The 12,494-nt window shown below is 43.3% G+C and overlaps 1 protein-coding gene across 19 annotated transcripts in view; it reads left to right on the top strand.

Annotated features, from left to right (window-relative positions):
• The window catches only part of CLASP1 (cytoplasmic linker associated protein 1), a 265,392-nt gene that overhangs the window by 189,637 nt on the left and 63,261 nt on the right, over positions 1-12,494 (top strand). For all 19 annotated transcript variants that reach the window (XM_042843075.2, XM_042843076.2, XM_065561475.1 and 16 more), the window contains 4 exons: positions 1,447-1,550; positions 5,289-5,312; positions 6,309-6,553; positions 11,539-11,602. In XM_042843075.2, the coding sequence (XP_042699009.2) occupies positions 1,447-1,550; positions 5,289-5,312; positions 6,309-6,553; positions 11,539-11,602 (437 nt within the window). The remainder of the gene's footprint in view (positions 1-1,446; positions 1,551-5,288; positions 5,313-6,308; positions 6,554-11,538; positions 11,603-12,494) is intronic.

Below are 12,494 nucleotides of genomic sequence, written 5' to 3'. Positions count from 1 at the left end.
GATGTGTTGCTCGTGTCCATTCCGTTACCCGCCCTCCTGCCCCTCTGTCAGAGTTATCGGCAAGAAAGAACTGAGAGGGCACAGGGCCAGCGGTGCCTGATATACCACGGCATGTGTGTGGCACTCCAGGGGGCATCACAGCCGGCCCTATGGATACCGCTAAGGCAAAATTCTCCGACAGCCACACACGTGGGCACGCGCACACCTAGAATGGAATAGAAATGAGCAACGCATCTCAAAGAACAACACTTATGAAAGGTAGGAAACCATTTTTTCCTCCCAAGGCCCTGCCCCTGCTCCACCTCTTCCCTTGAGGCCCCATCCCTTCTCCGCCTCTTCCCCAGGGCCCGCCTCCTTCCCCACCTCTTCCCCTCAAGGCCCTGCTCCCGTCGCTCACTCCTCTTCCCATCTACCCCAGTTGCTTGCTGGATCGTCTCAAGCTGAGCTGGGGCTGGTATGGGTTAATGACCCAATGCTTCCCCCCGCCCCACAGTAACCGGACTTTTGGTTCGGGGGCCTTGTAGGGTTGCCAGGTCCCCTTTTTGACTGCACTTTCCAGTTGAAAACCAGGCACCTGGCAACCCTAAATGGCATCTGGACACAAGCCAAAAACCTGACTGTCCAGGTAAAACCCGGATGGGTGGCAGCCCTGATCAGAACCTTTATTTACTTGCCAAAGAAAGAAATTGCATGTTGATTTGTGATCCAGTATTGAGGCCAAGTTTCAGCCCAGGGCAAATTTAAGACAGTTCCTCTAAGAGCCATTTAACAACAAAGATGAAGTTGGAACCACTTCAGAGATGATCACATGATAAATGTTTCTCCCTTTTTATACGTTCTTCTTCCCACATGAGAGGAAAAAACCTCATCTAGTGGTTAGTCAGGTCTTGAAAACTTAATATGTAAGAGCTCAAGGTTTGATTTCAGTCAAATGACTCTTGTGAGTAGGGACTGCTCAGATGAGAGAGTTGCAATATCAGCACTTAATAGAATTAGTGAGTAATGGAACTGTAGACCCGATTCTGCCTCAGAGAAGTCAAGGAAAGTTTGACAGTTGATTTTTATAATAGCAGGATTGGGTCCCATATATGTGTGACTTATGAAACCAAAATAAAAGTAGAAAAGAGTTAATTTAAAAAGAGAGAGAGGAAAATAAAAGGAAAAATAGATTCCTTTCCCACTCATCTCGCAACAGTGAAATATGCCTATGAAAATTAAACATAGTGTCTCTGGTAGCTTAATTACTGGAGTTTGTTTGTAGTATTTTTGTTTTATATACCATAGCGGCAAAATGTGTCAGAGTGACGGATAAAATAACATTTCATGAAATGGCACTGTGGGTTCCCGAAGCCTTTCGTTGGGGCGTTCCTGGCCAGACAGCTTATTAGGATTCAGAGTGAATGTGAATTCACTTAACAATCTCTTTCAATGTTGTCTTTTGTGCAGACCGGTTTGGACTTGGCCAGCCAGGCAGGATGCCTGCTTCTGTGAATGCCATGCGAGTCCTGAGCTCAAGCACAGATCTGGAGGCCGCTGTGGCTGATGCACTGGTAAGAGGAAAAATACAAAATGCTACCGACACCAGAAAGTGGCTTAAAATTACCTGTACGTATGTTCTCTTTTTTAATAGCCGTTGTTTTAAATGTGCCAATGTCGACACTGTGGCGATGTTTGATAATTGTGGTTTGCATTTGAATGTATTGGCACCGATGCTACATTTCATTATGGAAGTTAGTTAATCCTCAACAGTTATTATCCAACAAGCAGAGATGCGTTAATGTCACTGATGAGGAATAGGTTAAATCAGCCCTTGGTCTTGAATCTGATTTTTGAGGAGGGTATTCTGTGAGGTGCTGAGCACTAGAGGGAATTGAGGATGCTCGGTGCCTGGAAGGACTAGGGTCCTAACTAAGCCCTAGACAGTAAATTGCTTGGGGATGTTTTGGGCAAAACCCTAAAAAACCTGGATCCTGTCTGCTCTGTGTGGACATTAGATCCCATTGCAGTTTTTTGGGGATTTGCCCAGTATTTCTGGCATCTGGTTGAACACTTTGAACCGCTAATAGCTTGGCTTATCTCTCGTTCAATATTAGTGTAAAACTGAAATGTGTTTATTTACTGTGCCCCTAGAAGCAAAGGCAGTTTGTTTTGTATTTTCTATCCCAATCTCCCTTGATTTCCCTTATCCCTGCTGAGTTACTTCCCTTTGCAAGCATTAGCTAAATTCCCATGCATTCCTGAATTTTATTGCAGCGAAAGTTCTCCTGTGGCAGAATCCAGCGAATTTCTGCAGTTCATCCCGAAAGCATACATTAACCTTTTGCCACATTTACCTGATTTTTCTGCATACGTTTTTCTTTTTTTTTCGAGGGAAGGCAGAATGAGAGTAGCAATCGTTGTGCAGGGTAATGTGGGTACCACTGTGTCCTGTGTGTTATACAGGGTAATTCCAGAGACCTAAGCTGGTGGGATGATGAAAGGATTTCTTGAAGTATCTGATGCAGGGTTCTCAAACCTTTCCATATTGTGGACCACATTCCCATAGAGAGAGTGTCTCATGGACATCTCTCCCCATTTGCAATTGGGCAGACCACCTCCCCTCTTATTCACTATTGCTCAGACTGTTTTCCTTCCCATTTGTGATCACATAACAACTCCAAATCATCACACACCACCAGCAATTTAATTTGAGAACTGCTGATCTGATTTAAGATCCCTCTTTCAGAAAACTTTTATAAAAGTATGAATTCAATAGAATGTAGAAACAAGGTGTTAGAATGTAGGCTGTGCCATTGCAGTCAGTGGTCTAAATACAGTAACTCCTCACTTAAAGTCGTCCCAGTTAATGTTGTTTCGTTGTTACGTTGCTGATCAATTAGGGAACATGCTCGTTTAAAGTTGTGCAATGCTCCCTTCTAACGTTGTTTGGCAGCCGCCTGCTTTGTCTGCTGCTTGCAGGAAGAGCAGCCCGTTGCAGCTAGCTGGTGGGAGCTTGGAACCAGGGTGGACGGCAGCCCCCATATCAGCTCCCCGCTCCCCTAAGTTCCCTGTGCAGCAGCTGCCCAGCAGGCTAGCAATTGCAGCTGTCCCTCCCCCCACTGCCATGTGCTGCTCCTGCCCTCTGCCTTGGAGCTGCTCCCCGAGACTCCTGCTTGTTGTGCGGGGGGGGAGGGAAGGAAGAGTGGGGCAAATGTCAGGGTGTCCCCCTGCTCCCCGCTTACCCCATCTTCAATTGAAGTGGGGGGGACACACCAGGGCTCAGGACGGAGGGAGCTTGCAGCAGCTGCAGTCTCAGCAAGCTGATCTAATTAACAAGACAGTGTACTTAAAGGGGAAATGCTCATATCTCCCTCCATTCCTGCTGCCTTGTAGAGTGAGAGTTAACGCTTGAGGGTTCAGCCAATTGCTAGTTCATCATTTAGCAGTAAGGGAAATATCCCACCTTCTGATTCCTCTACCTCAACCAAGCTTCACAATCATCATCACTGTGTACCAGTATTAAGTTGTTTGTTTAAAACTTATACTGTGTGTGTGTGTGTGTGTGTGTGTGTGTGTGTGTGTGTGTGTGTGTGTGTGTGTATATATATATATATATATATATATATATATATATATATATATAGTCTTTGGTGAAAAAAATTTCCCTGGAACCTAACACCTCATTTACATTAATTCTTATGGGGAAATTGGATTCATTTAACATCGTTTCGCTTAAAGTCACATTTTTCAGGAACATAACTACAACGTTAAGTGAGGAGTTATTGTATTGTGTTCGTTAAGCAAATTAAAGACTTTGTGGGCCAAATTTTCATTTTGGTCTCCGAGGTTGAATGCCAGTACAGACACTCTGGATTGTCATAGAATCATAGAATATCAGGGTTGGAAGAGACCTCAAAAGGTCATCTAGGACCAATCCCCAATTAAATCCCCAAATTGCCTCCTCAAGGATTGAACTCACAACCCTGGGTTTAGCAGGTCAATGCTTATTTTAAATGTTTCATGTGTTTTACTAGATAACGTACTCCACAAGATACAGCATACCTAATACTTAATATAGGGAAGTACAGGGTAAGGAATACAGCTTACATTGTAGTAACATAATCGAAGGCAATCCTGGAAAGTTTTAAGGGCAGTCCCTGTGTATCCTCTTACCACTTTCAGGCTTGTTAGGTTTGAAAAGCATCAGTATATAATCTTCTCTTTCCAGAAGTTGTGACTTTAAAATCTAGTCTGATCAGTATCTGAACGCCTATTACTGCAGGGGAGCAACTTCCTCCTGTAGTCCCCCTCCTCCCCAGTGCCCCATTCTGCTCTTCTCGCTCATAGGCTCTTTAGACAGTCCTTTCACAGCAGGCACTTTACAAAGCCAGTTCTGGCTTCCTTGTGGGAGAGCCGTGCAATGCCAGCTTCTAGCCAACCCCCTTGTATACAGAAGGAGTATTCTTTTCGTTGTGTTAGGGAAGGAGAGGAGCTTCTCCGAAGATGGCGTTATCCCAATGATCAAGTTTGAACTAAACACTGTGGATCAAGTTCTGACCTCTAGTACATGTGAGCAGCTCCCATTGATTCCCATTCTCATGTGTGAGAGAGCAGAAATTGACCCAGGGAGGCAGACTGTCTGTCTGTCCAAATGGTCATACTTTGAATCTATATACAGTACAACTCTGTTTATCTGAAAATCTCAAATAACACGTGAAACCTTTGGGTAAATGGGATTTCAGATGCAAGGGGAGCCAGCCAGCTGGCTTTAAACAAGCTGAGCTTTAAGAGACATCCAAGGTATTTGTACAGTTCCAGGAGCAAAAAAGAGATGTTGGTTAATTGGAGTTTGGTTAAATGAAGCTTTACAGTATATAATTGTTTCCTGGCATTAGAGTCTCTGTTCAAGACTCTCTAATATGTTTCCTTCTTTAATGGACAACTGACGGTTTCAAAAATTGGTATTTAGTTAGAGCAGCTTTCCTGAGATGTAAAACACAGAGCTGGTGTATGTAGATCTACAGCTGTAAGAAGCCATTAGGAAAGGTATAATCCCGATCCCATATTCTTTATGCAGGTAAACTCTGTAATGGGAACTTTGTTTGCATTAGGAGTATGGCATAGGAGCAGCAGTAGGAAAGTAAAGGCAGACATTATATATCCATTTTTCTTTTCTTTTGCTTAAACTGTGTTTTTAATTTGCTAGGACGCATTTGCTGTACGTTTTTGTTGCAAGAACAATCCCTACATAAGCTTCTGACATAATTCTCTGTGCTTTTTCCCACCCTTCAATATTTTCCTGCCTACAGCTGTTAGGAGACTCCAGGAGCAAGGTACTAGTGCTTTCTTGACTTTTGATTTCTACTTCCCACCTTTTTTTTTCCTGTTGCAAAACCCCCCATGATGCTGCAATCGAGCTGATTCAGAACGGCTCAACCCTGAAGTCCCAGTGAAAGCAAAATAATCTCATTGGCTTTGCAAACACAACAACTGCAGGATTGGGCCCTCAGAAAGGAATTCTGTAGCAATCATCTAAGAATATAGGTGACCTTTTCTGTTATGTTTTATAGTCAGTCGTATCCTGTTAAGGTTTGTTCTAGTGTTTATTCCATAGGGTTAAATTTGGCACATTGTCAAAATTATGCTGATATTTCTTGCTACGTGTTAAGACTAGAATTTTCTAAGGTGCATAAGGGAATTAGGAACCCCAAAGCCATTGAAATGAATGGGATTTGAATGTCTGACTCCCTTAAGTGCATTTGAAAACCTAGCCCAAATTAACACACAGGGGGCCAAAATTGTGCTTTCTTGTAAAGCAGTCTGAACCTGGAGTAACTTCACTGACTGCAGTGGAATTACTGTGGATTCACACCAGCGCATGACAGAGCAGAAATGGTCCTTTAGCTCTTATCTCCTTCTCTCTCTCTCATTATTATTCCATCAGAATGTTTATTTGCAGAATCCCCTTCATGTTTAATGAATTTGCTTGAAGTAAAAACTGTATTGTCAATCTGTAACCATGGAAATGTCCACTATTTTCAATAAAAGCAACACATTATTTCATCAGCCATTAGCTAACATTTCTATTGGATCATTTATTGTATTTTGTTAGAGCATCAGTCACTTGTATATTCCCTTCAAAATCAATGGGACTCTTCTTGCTAGAGTGAGTAAGATAAACAGGCCGGTGCTCCGTGACATTTTACCTTTGTGCCACTATAACAATAGCCTCAAACTACCTTTACTGGCAATATAGGCAGAGCATCTTTTCCTCTGCTTTAATAGAACTATAAACAGTTTACTTAATGTGTGTTTTTTTCCTCCTCCAGAAAAAGCCAGTGAGAAGAAGATATGAGCCATATGGGATGTATTCTGATGATGATGCTAATAGCGACGCATCGAGTGCTTGCTCCGAGCGCTCATATGGTTCTAGAAATGGAGGCATTCCACACTACCTACGACAAACTGAAGATGTGGCTGAGGTCCTAAACCACTGTGCCAGTTCCAACTGGTCGGAGAGAAAAGAAGGGCTCATAGGCCTTCAGAATTTATTGAAGAGCCAGAGGACGCTGAGGTGATCTTCCTAGCTTTGTAATGGTGGTCATTAGTGTTGTTTTGCTATGGTGCAGTCAGAATTCACTATTTTATCTCGTATTGCGTTGACACATATTGTCTTTCATAGGCCTTAGATTGCCTCTGGGAGCAAGCCTCCCAGACCTGGTGGGATAGACTCACACTAGCTCCTCTCAAGCTAGTGCATTAAAGATAGCGATGTGGACATTGCAGAGGGATGGTGGCTCAGGTTAGTGGCCAAAGTCCAAGCCCACCTGACCCTCTGGGCCTGAGCTTGGATGGCTAGCCCAAGCTGTCACCTCCCACAATGTCCATATGGCTATCTTCAACATGCTGACTCTGTCTACCCAGGCTGGGAGACATGCTCCTAGCTGCAGTGTAGCCATTTCCTTTGAGGCCTTGCCTGCACCAGTGTTTTTCAATAGAGCTTCTACCTGGCGGTAGCCATGTTGGAACAGTAGTATAGGCAGGATACAAGCTCCTTTACCAGTGAGCACTTCTCTCAGCTTGTCCCCATCTACTTGAGCACTCCCACTGCTGCTGTCTGTGGCTGTGCAATGGTGAGAGATTTCCTGCCAAAATGCTAATGTTGATACAACCAGAGTGTGCTACAATTTTCACATGTGACTCAAATATTTCAGGAAGTTTAGCTGCCTACCTCATGTATGTGCATTTGATCACAAACTGCTTAGCAGCTTTTCAGTGAAGCAAATGCTAGCCACATAAGTGAAAGGAAGCAAGGTGTTCATGTTAAAAATGGGGTCAAGTAGTTCTGTATGTTAGATAAATTTATTTGTGACTGCTTACAGTTGTTAGAGTGGAAATGGTATTTGAGCCTCAGATAGACAACGTAGCTTATAATGGGGTAGAAGAATGTTTGTAAGACTATGAAGAGTGTTTGGACTGACTGAGATTTCGTTTAAGGTGAAAGTATTTGTAAGCAAGTTGTTTGCATGTGGCTTTATTATGGACTTGCTGACTTGAAGAGAACATGTTAACAAATAGTTTCATTTTAAAAAAATCTGCTCTTTGGAATATTATAAACAAGCGTTTTAAATGCATTTAGAAATGGCAGTTGTCATAGTAACATTTCCACAACCTTAGCTAGGTAGCAGGGTAAATATTTCATTTAAGGGTAAAGTTGCTTATAATTTTTTTTTTTTTGGTTTTGTTCTTATTAGCAGTTTAAGCAAAAATGAGTTTGAGAACAGTGTTGTGTTCTGACTGATAATAGAGAGGGTGGAAAAAATACACTTTTACCATTAGAAAAAGATTTTCCAATCATTTATTTGAACACCTATAGCACCTCAGTAGGAGGTGCTAGGAGGTTTACATATGGAGGCGTAGACTTGAGGTTACAGATGCATCTTTTCATGGCCTGGTAAAAACTTTTTAAACTTGGTCATTTCGTAGGGGTTTTAAAATGTGCTTCTCCCATATACACTGTTTTTGGTATACCATAATGCAATGGTTCTCCACCTTTCCAGACTACAGTACCCCTTTCAGGAGTGTGATTTGTCTTGCGTACCCCAAGTCTCACCTCACTTAAAAACTACTTGCTTACAAAATCAGATATAAAAATACAAAAGTATCACAGCACACTATTACTGTGGCGTGAGGCCCCAGGGAATTGCCCAGTTTGCCACCCCCTAATGCCGGCCCTGTACTTGCAACACCCCTAAACCTATCCTGTGACTCCGCCTTTCCCCCCCCCCCCCCCCCCGGGGTCATAACACTCAGGTTGAGAAACACTGATCTAGATGAGTTGATTACCCCCTGGAAGACCCCTGCCTACTCCCAGGTGTACGCATACCCCTGGCTGAGAAACCACTGACATAGTTTTCAAAGTAGCAGCCGTGTTAGTCTGTATCCGCAAAAAGAACAGGAGTACTTGTGGCACCTTAGAGACTAACAAATTTATTTCAGCATACGCTTTCGTGGGCTATAGCTCACTTCTTCAGATGCATAGAGTGAAACACACAGACAGAAAATATTTATACATACCGAGAACGTGAAAAGGTGGAAGTACGCATAGCAATTGTAAGAGGCCAATCAATTGAGATGAGCTATCAGTAGCAGCAGAAGAAAAAACTTTGAAGTGATAATCGAGATGACCCATAGAAGGTGTGAGGAGAACTTAACATGGGGGAAAAAAAATTCAATTAGTGTAATGACCCAGCGATTGGCCTCTTACAGTTGGTATGCGTACTTCCACCTTTTCATGTTCTCTGTATGTATAAATATCTTCTGTCTGTGTGTTCCACTCTGTGCATCCGAAGAAGTGGGCTGTAGCCCACAAAAGCTTATGCCGAAATAAATTTAATAGTCTCTACGGTGCCACAAGTACTCCTGTTCTTTTCACGGACATAGTATATTTTTCATGAGGATCTGGTGACAGCCCATTGGCACCACACATAAGTGTGTGAAAAGCTTGGATAAAATTTTGATTTTGATTCCTGTGTGTACGTGGCTGTGATCTGTGAGGGCAATGGTGTCAGTGAGAATCCAAAAGAGGAGGCTCTGGGAACACCAAGTGATGGGGATTCCCTGCTTGTGTAGCTCTTGGAGGAAATTATTGTTCCTAGTCCTGGTGGTTTGCAATATATCAAACTGTACTACTTCCACTGTTCCCTTAGGGTAGCAGGATTTTCTTGGCTCTGATCCTGGATATATTATAAACCAGTACCAGGACTTGCACCATCTTCATTTTAAATCTCTGCGTTGCATTTTTAAAATTGTACATTATTTCTAGTTCTGCTGATGTTTATATTTGCTCTTAATTTGCAATTTTATCCTCTCCAAGGTAGTTCAGGGCTCTTCTTAGATTGATCAGGTGGTGCCTGCTTGAGTAATTTGGACATATAGTCGTAGGTGCAAGTACCCAAGGTTATTAGAGGATAGAATTTTCAAATTAAACACAGTGTGATTGGTTGCAATGTAGTCTTAATTTATATAACAAGTTTAATACGGGAGGGGATATTTTACTCTTCTGAACTTACTGGTTAAGGGTCCTTTTTCAGTACTCCGTGCTGAATAGGGTTTGATCACGTGTAAGGGTACGATTTAGTCACTGGTATTTTTAGTAAAAGTCATGGACAGGTCCCTGGCAATAAACAAAAAGTCACGGCCAGTGACCTGTCCGTGACTTTTACTAAAAATACCCGCAACTAAATCTTAGGTGCTGGGGAAAGGGGGGCATGCTCCAGCAGATGCTGCTGCTCTGGTGGAGGGGGGCTCCAGTGGTTGCAGCTGCTCTTGGGTGTGGGGGGGCAGCCCGGGGCCCCGCTGTTGCTCCAGGGGTGGGGGCGGCCCATTACCCCATTGCTGCTGCTGCTGCTCCAGGCGGGGGGCCGTCCAGGCGCCAGCGGCACCACTGCTCTTCCGTGACCTCCATGAAAGACTCGCAGCCTTAATCATGCGTTCTCTTCAGTGGGCATTCTGTGTGTGGAAAGTTTGTGGGGTCTAAGATGGTATCAGAGTTTCTTTATACTTACCCACGCTAACTGTTTCTTTACAATTTTCTAAAGTCCTTCTTTTATAAACTCATCCTGATTAGATCTACTGGATATAGCCGGGGCCAGCAAGTCCCCCGAGAAAATGTTGTTGAGCTGTTTATTTTAGTTTGGCACCCATATTACCACCTTAGGTCAGTGTGCATTGAAAATAGGGAAGTTCAGAATAGCTGTCCTTTTGTATTCCTTGTCTGAGATAAATTTCATTAGGGGAATAAAAAGGAGTGCATTCAGAGGGAGCTGCAATCCCCATCAGGTCAGGCGAGAGTTATAGAGCAGTCACTTGGAGTTTTTTTCTTGTTTCTCTGGAAACAGTGCAGTCTCAACACTGAATTAAGCTGACAGCTTGCTTTGGCAGTGTTCCAAGGGCTGCTTTCCTCTGCATCCAACTCTTCCTTCTCAGGAGACTGTCATCTTTGTCTTATGCTCTTTTAAAATCTGCATCAGTTTTTATGCTTAGAATACCATTGTTGGGGTGAAAATATCTCCTATTATTTATAAATAAGCTACCTTTAAAAAGGTCACACTAACTCTAGACTACTAGTGTACCCTTCCCTACTCTTTGAGGTTTGTTTTGGTTTTATCTGCATGATTGGAGGTCTATGGACGAAACCCTTTTTGTGGAGAAAGGAAGTCTATAATCCTGACCTGAACTGGAGTTCTCCCTGCATTCACCCGTTCCCTCTAGTTTGAGAGGACAATATAGCGTTGTCAGAAAAACCCAGCATCCAGCTTATTCGTTTGTTTTCATTTGTTCTTTAATCAGGCAAAACTCTCATTGGCTCTGCTGGAAGTTTTGCCTGAGTAAGGAAGACAGATAAGGACCTGAGGATTTGGGCAATGTTCTTTGCAACATCTGAGATGGAGTTTTAGCACTAAAAATGTTATGTAACTGGCTCTACCAAAGCAGGGACCCTTGGAGAATTCTGCCCACAGAGAACTCCGTCTCCTTTTTTGTTGTTGTTATCTCGGTTCACTGTTTGCTTATGTCCACTGTTACTGGCTTTTAGGAGCCATCCGACAATGCCCCCCATTGACAGTACACTGCATACAAAGGCTCCTGGTGAAGACACACGCAAAAGAGCAAAGTATTGTCACACATAAACAGTGTAAAGTAACAGAGGGGTAGCCGTGTTATTCTGAATCTGTAAAAAGCAACAGAGGGTCCTGTGGCACCTTAAAGACTAACAGAAGTATTGGAGCATAAGCTTTCGTGGGTGTCTTGCGTCTGATGAAGTGGGCATTCACCCACAAAAGCTTATGTTCCAATACTTCCGTTAGACTTAAAGGTGCCACAGGACCCTCTGTTGCTATAAACAGTGTAATTACTGCGGCTATATGCGTACATAAGTTAGGTCAACCAGGTCTAATTTAAAAGACCAGATCTCTGTCTTTTTTTTCAATGACAGTTCTAGTCTACTCTGTTGTGAGTAAAAGATTTAGCTTTAATATAATGTTTTGTTGTGTGTTGTAGCCGAGTCGAATTAAAACGGCTGTGTGAGATCTTTACGCGCATGTTTGCTGACCCTCACAGCAAGGTAATGCATTTTTGGCTTACTCTCTTCCATTACAATGTGTACAGTTATGTTGTCAAGATCTGGGTAATTGTGTGGTTGGGCCTGTGACTCTACTGGACGGAACTGGAACTGATGACACGCATGTTACAGACCCTGCATTAGTTTAAGTGGTAGGGTTCTGAGCTTTAGGGACTCAATCCTGCAAGTTGCTGGGAGTTGGATTCCCAGCCCCTTCCAAGGCACATGTCACCTTGCAGAATCCAGACCTTGGAAGAGAAGGATCTGGGCTTTATTTCTGTTCCTGTGGTAAGTGGCCACGAGACGGAGCACAGTGACATCTGTGAAGCCCTAAATAGCCATGGCTTTGGTACAGTAGGAATGGCCGTTTATACGTATTAAGCAGCAGTATGGAAACTGCAGGATGACTTTACATTTAAAGCAACGTTAATCATATGAGCACTCCAGCATCTTTGTAACACCATCCTTCCAAGCAGTGGGCCAAGATCATCCCTCCATCGACCTACCAATCTCTCCTTCTCTAACGGGGTCTCAAGTACCTTCCACCCCCCTCTCAGACTCTGTGGCACTCTGTCCATGCAAGCAGGGGTAGGAAGTTGTGGGAACGGGCGTGTATATCATCCCCCTTCAGTTTTTTCTGAAAAAGTTAATACTGCTTGGGACAGATCTCCCCACTGCGGGATCTGGGATACGTTGTGGCCAGAAGGTTAGACATTTATATGCCCGATGAGAACATCCACAGTTACGTTAGCATGGATTAAAAGAAATAATTAGGTTAATAAATCCTAGTGCTTCAGGGCATGTAGTAAACCAACACTAACTGATGGGGATCAGGCAGAAACTTCCTGTGTGGAGAGGTTATTCCATATGTGCCTACTGCAGACCTTCCTTTGAA

Source organism: Chrysemys picta, chromosome 11 (genome assembly GCF_011386835.1).
Source record: "Chrysemys picta bellii isolate R12L10 chromosome 11, ASM1138683v2, whole genome shotgun sequence".
In the NCBI taxonomy this organism is placed as follows: domain Eukaryota; kingdom Metazoa; phylum Chordata; order Testudines; family Emydidae; genus Chrysemys; species Chrysemys picta.
Note: the sequence above shows the minus strand (reverse complement) of the source record. Positions and strands in the feature narration are given on the sequence as shown.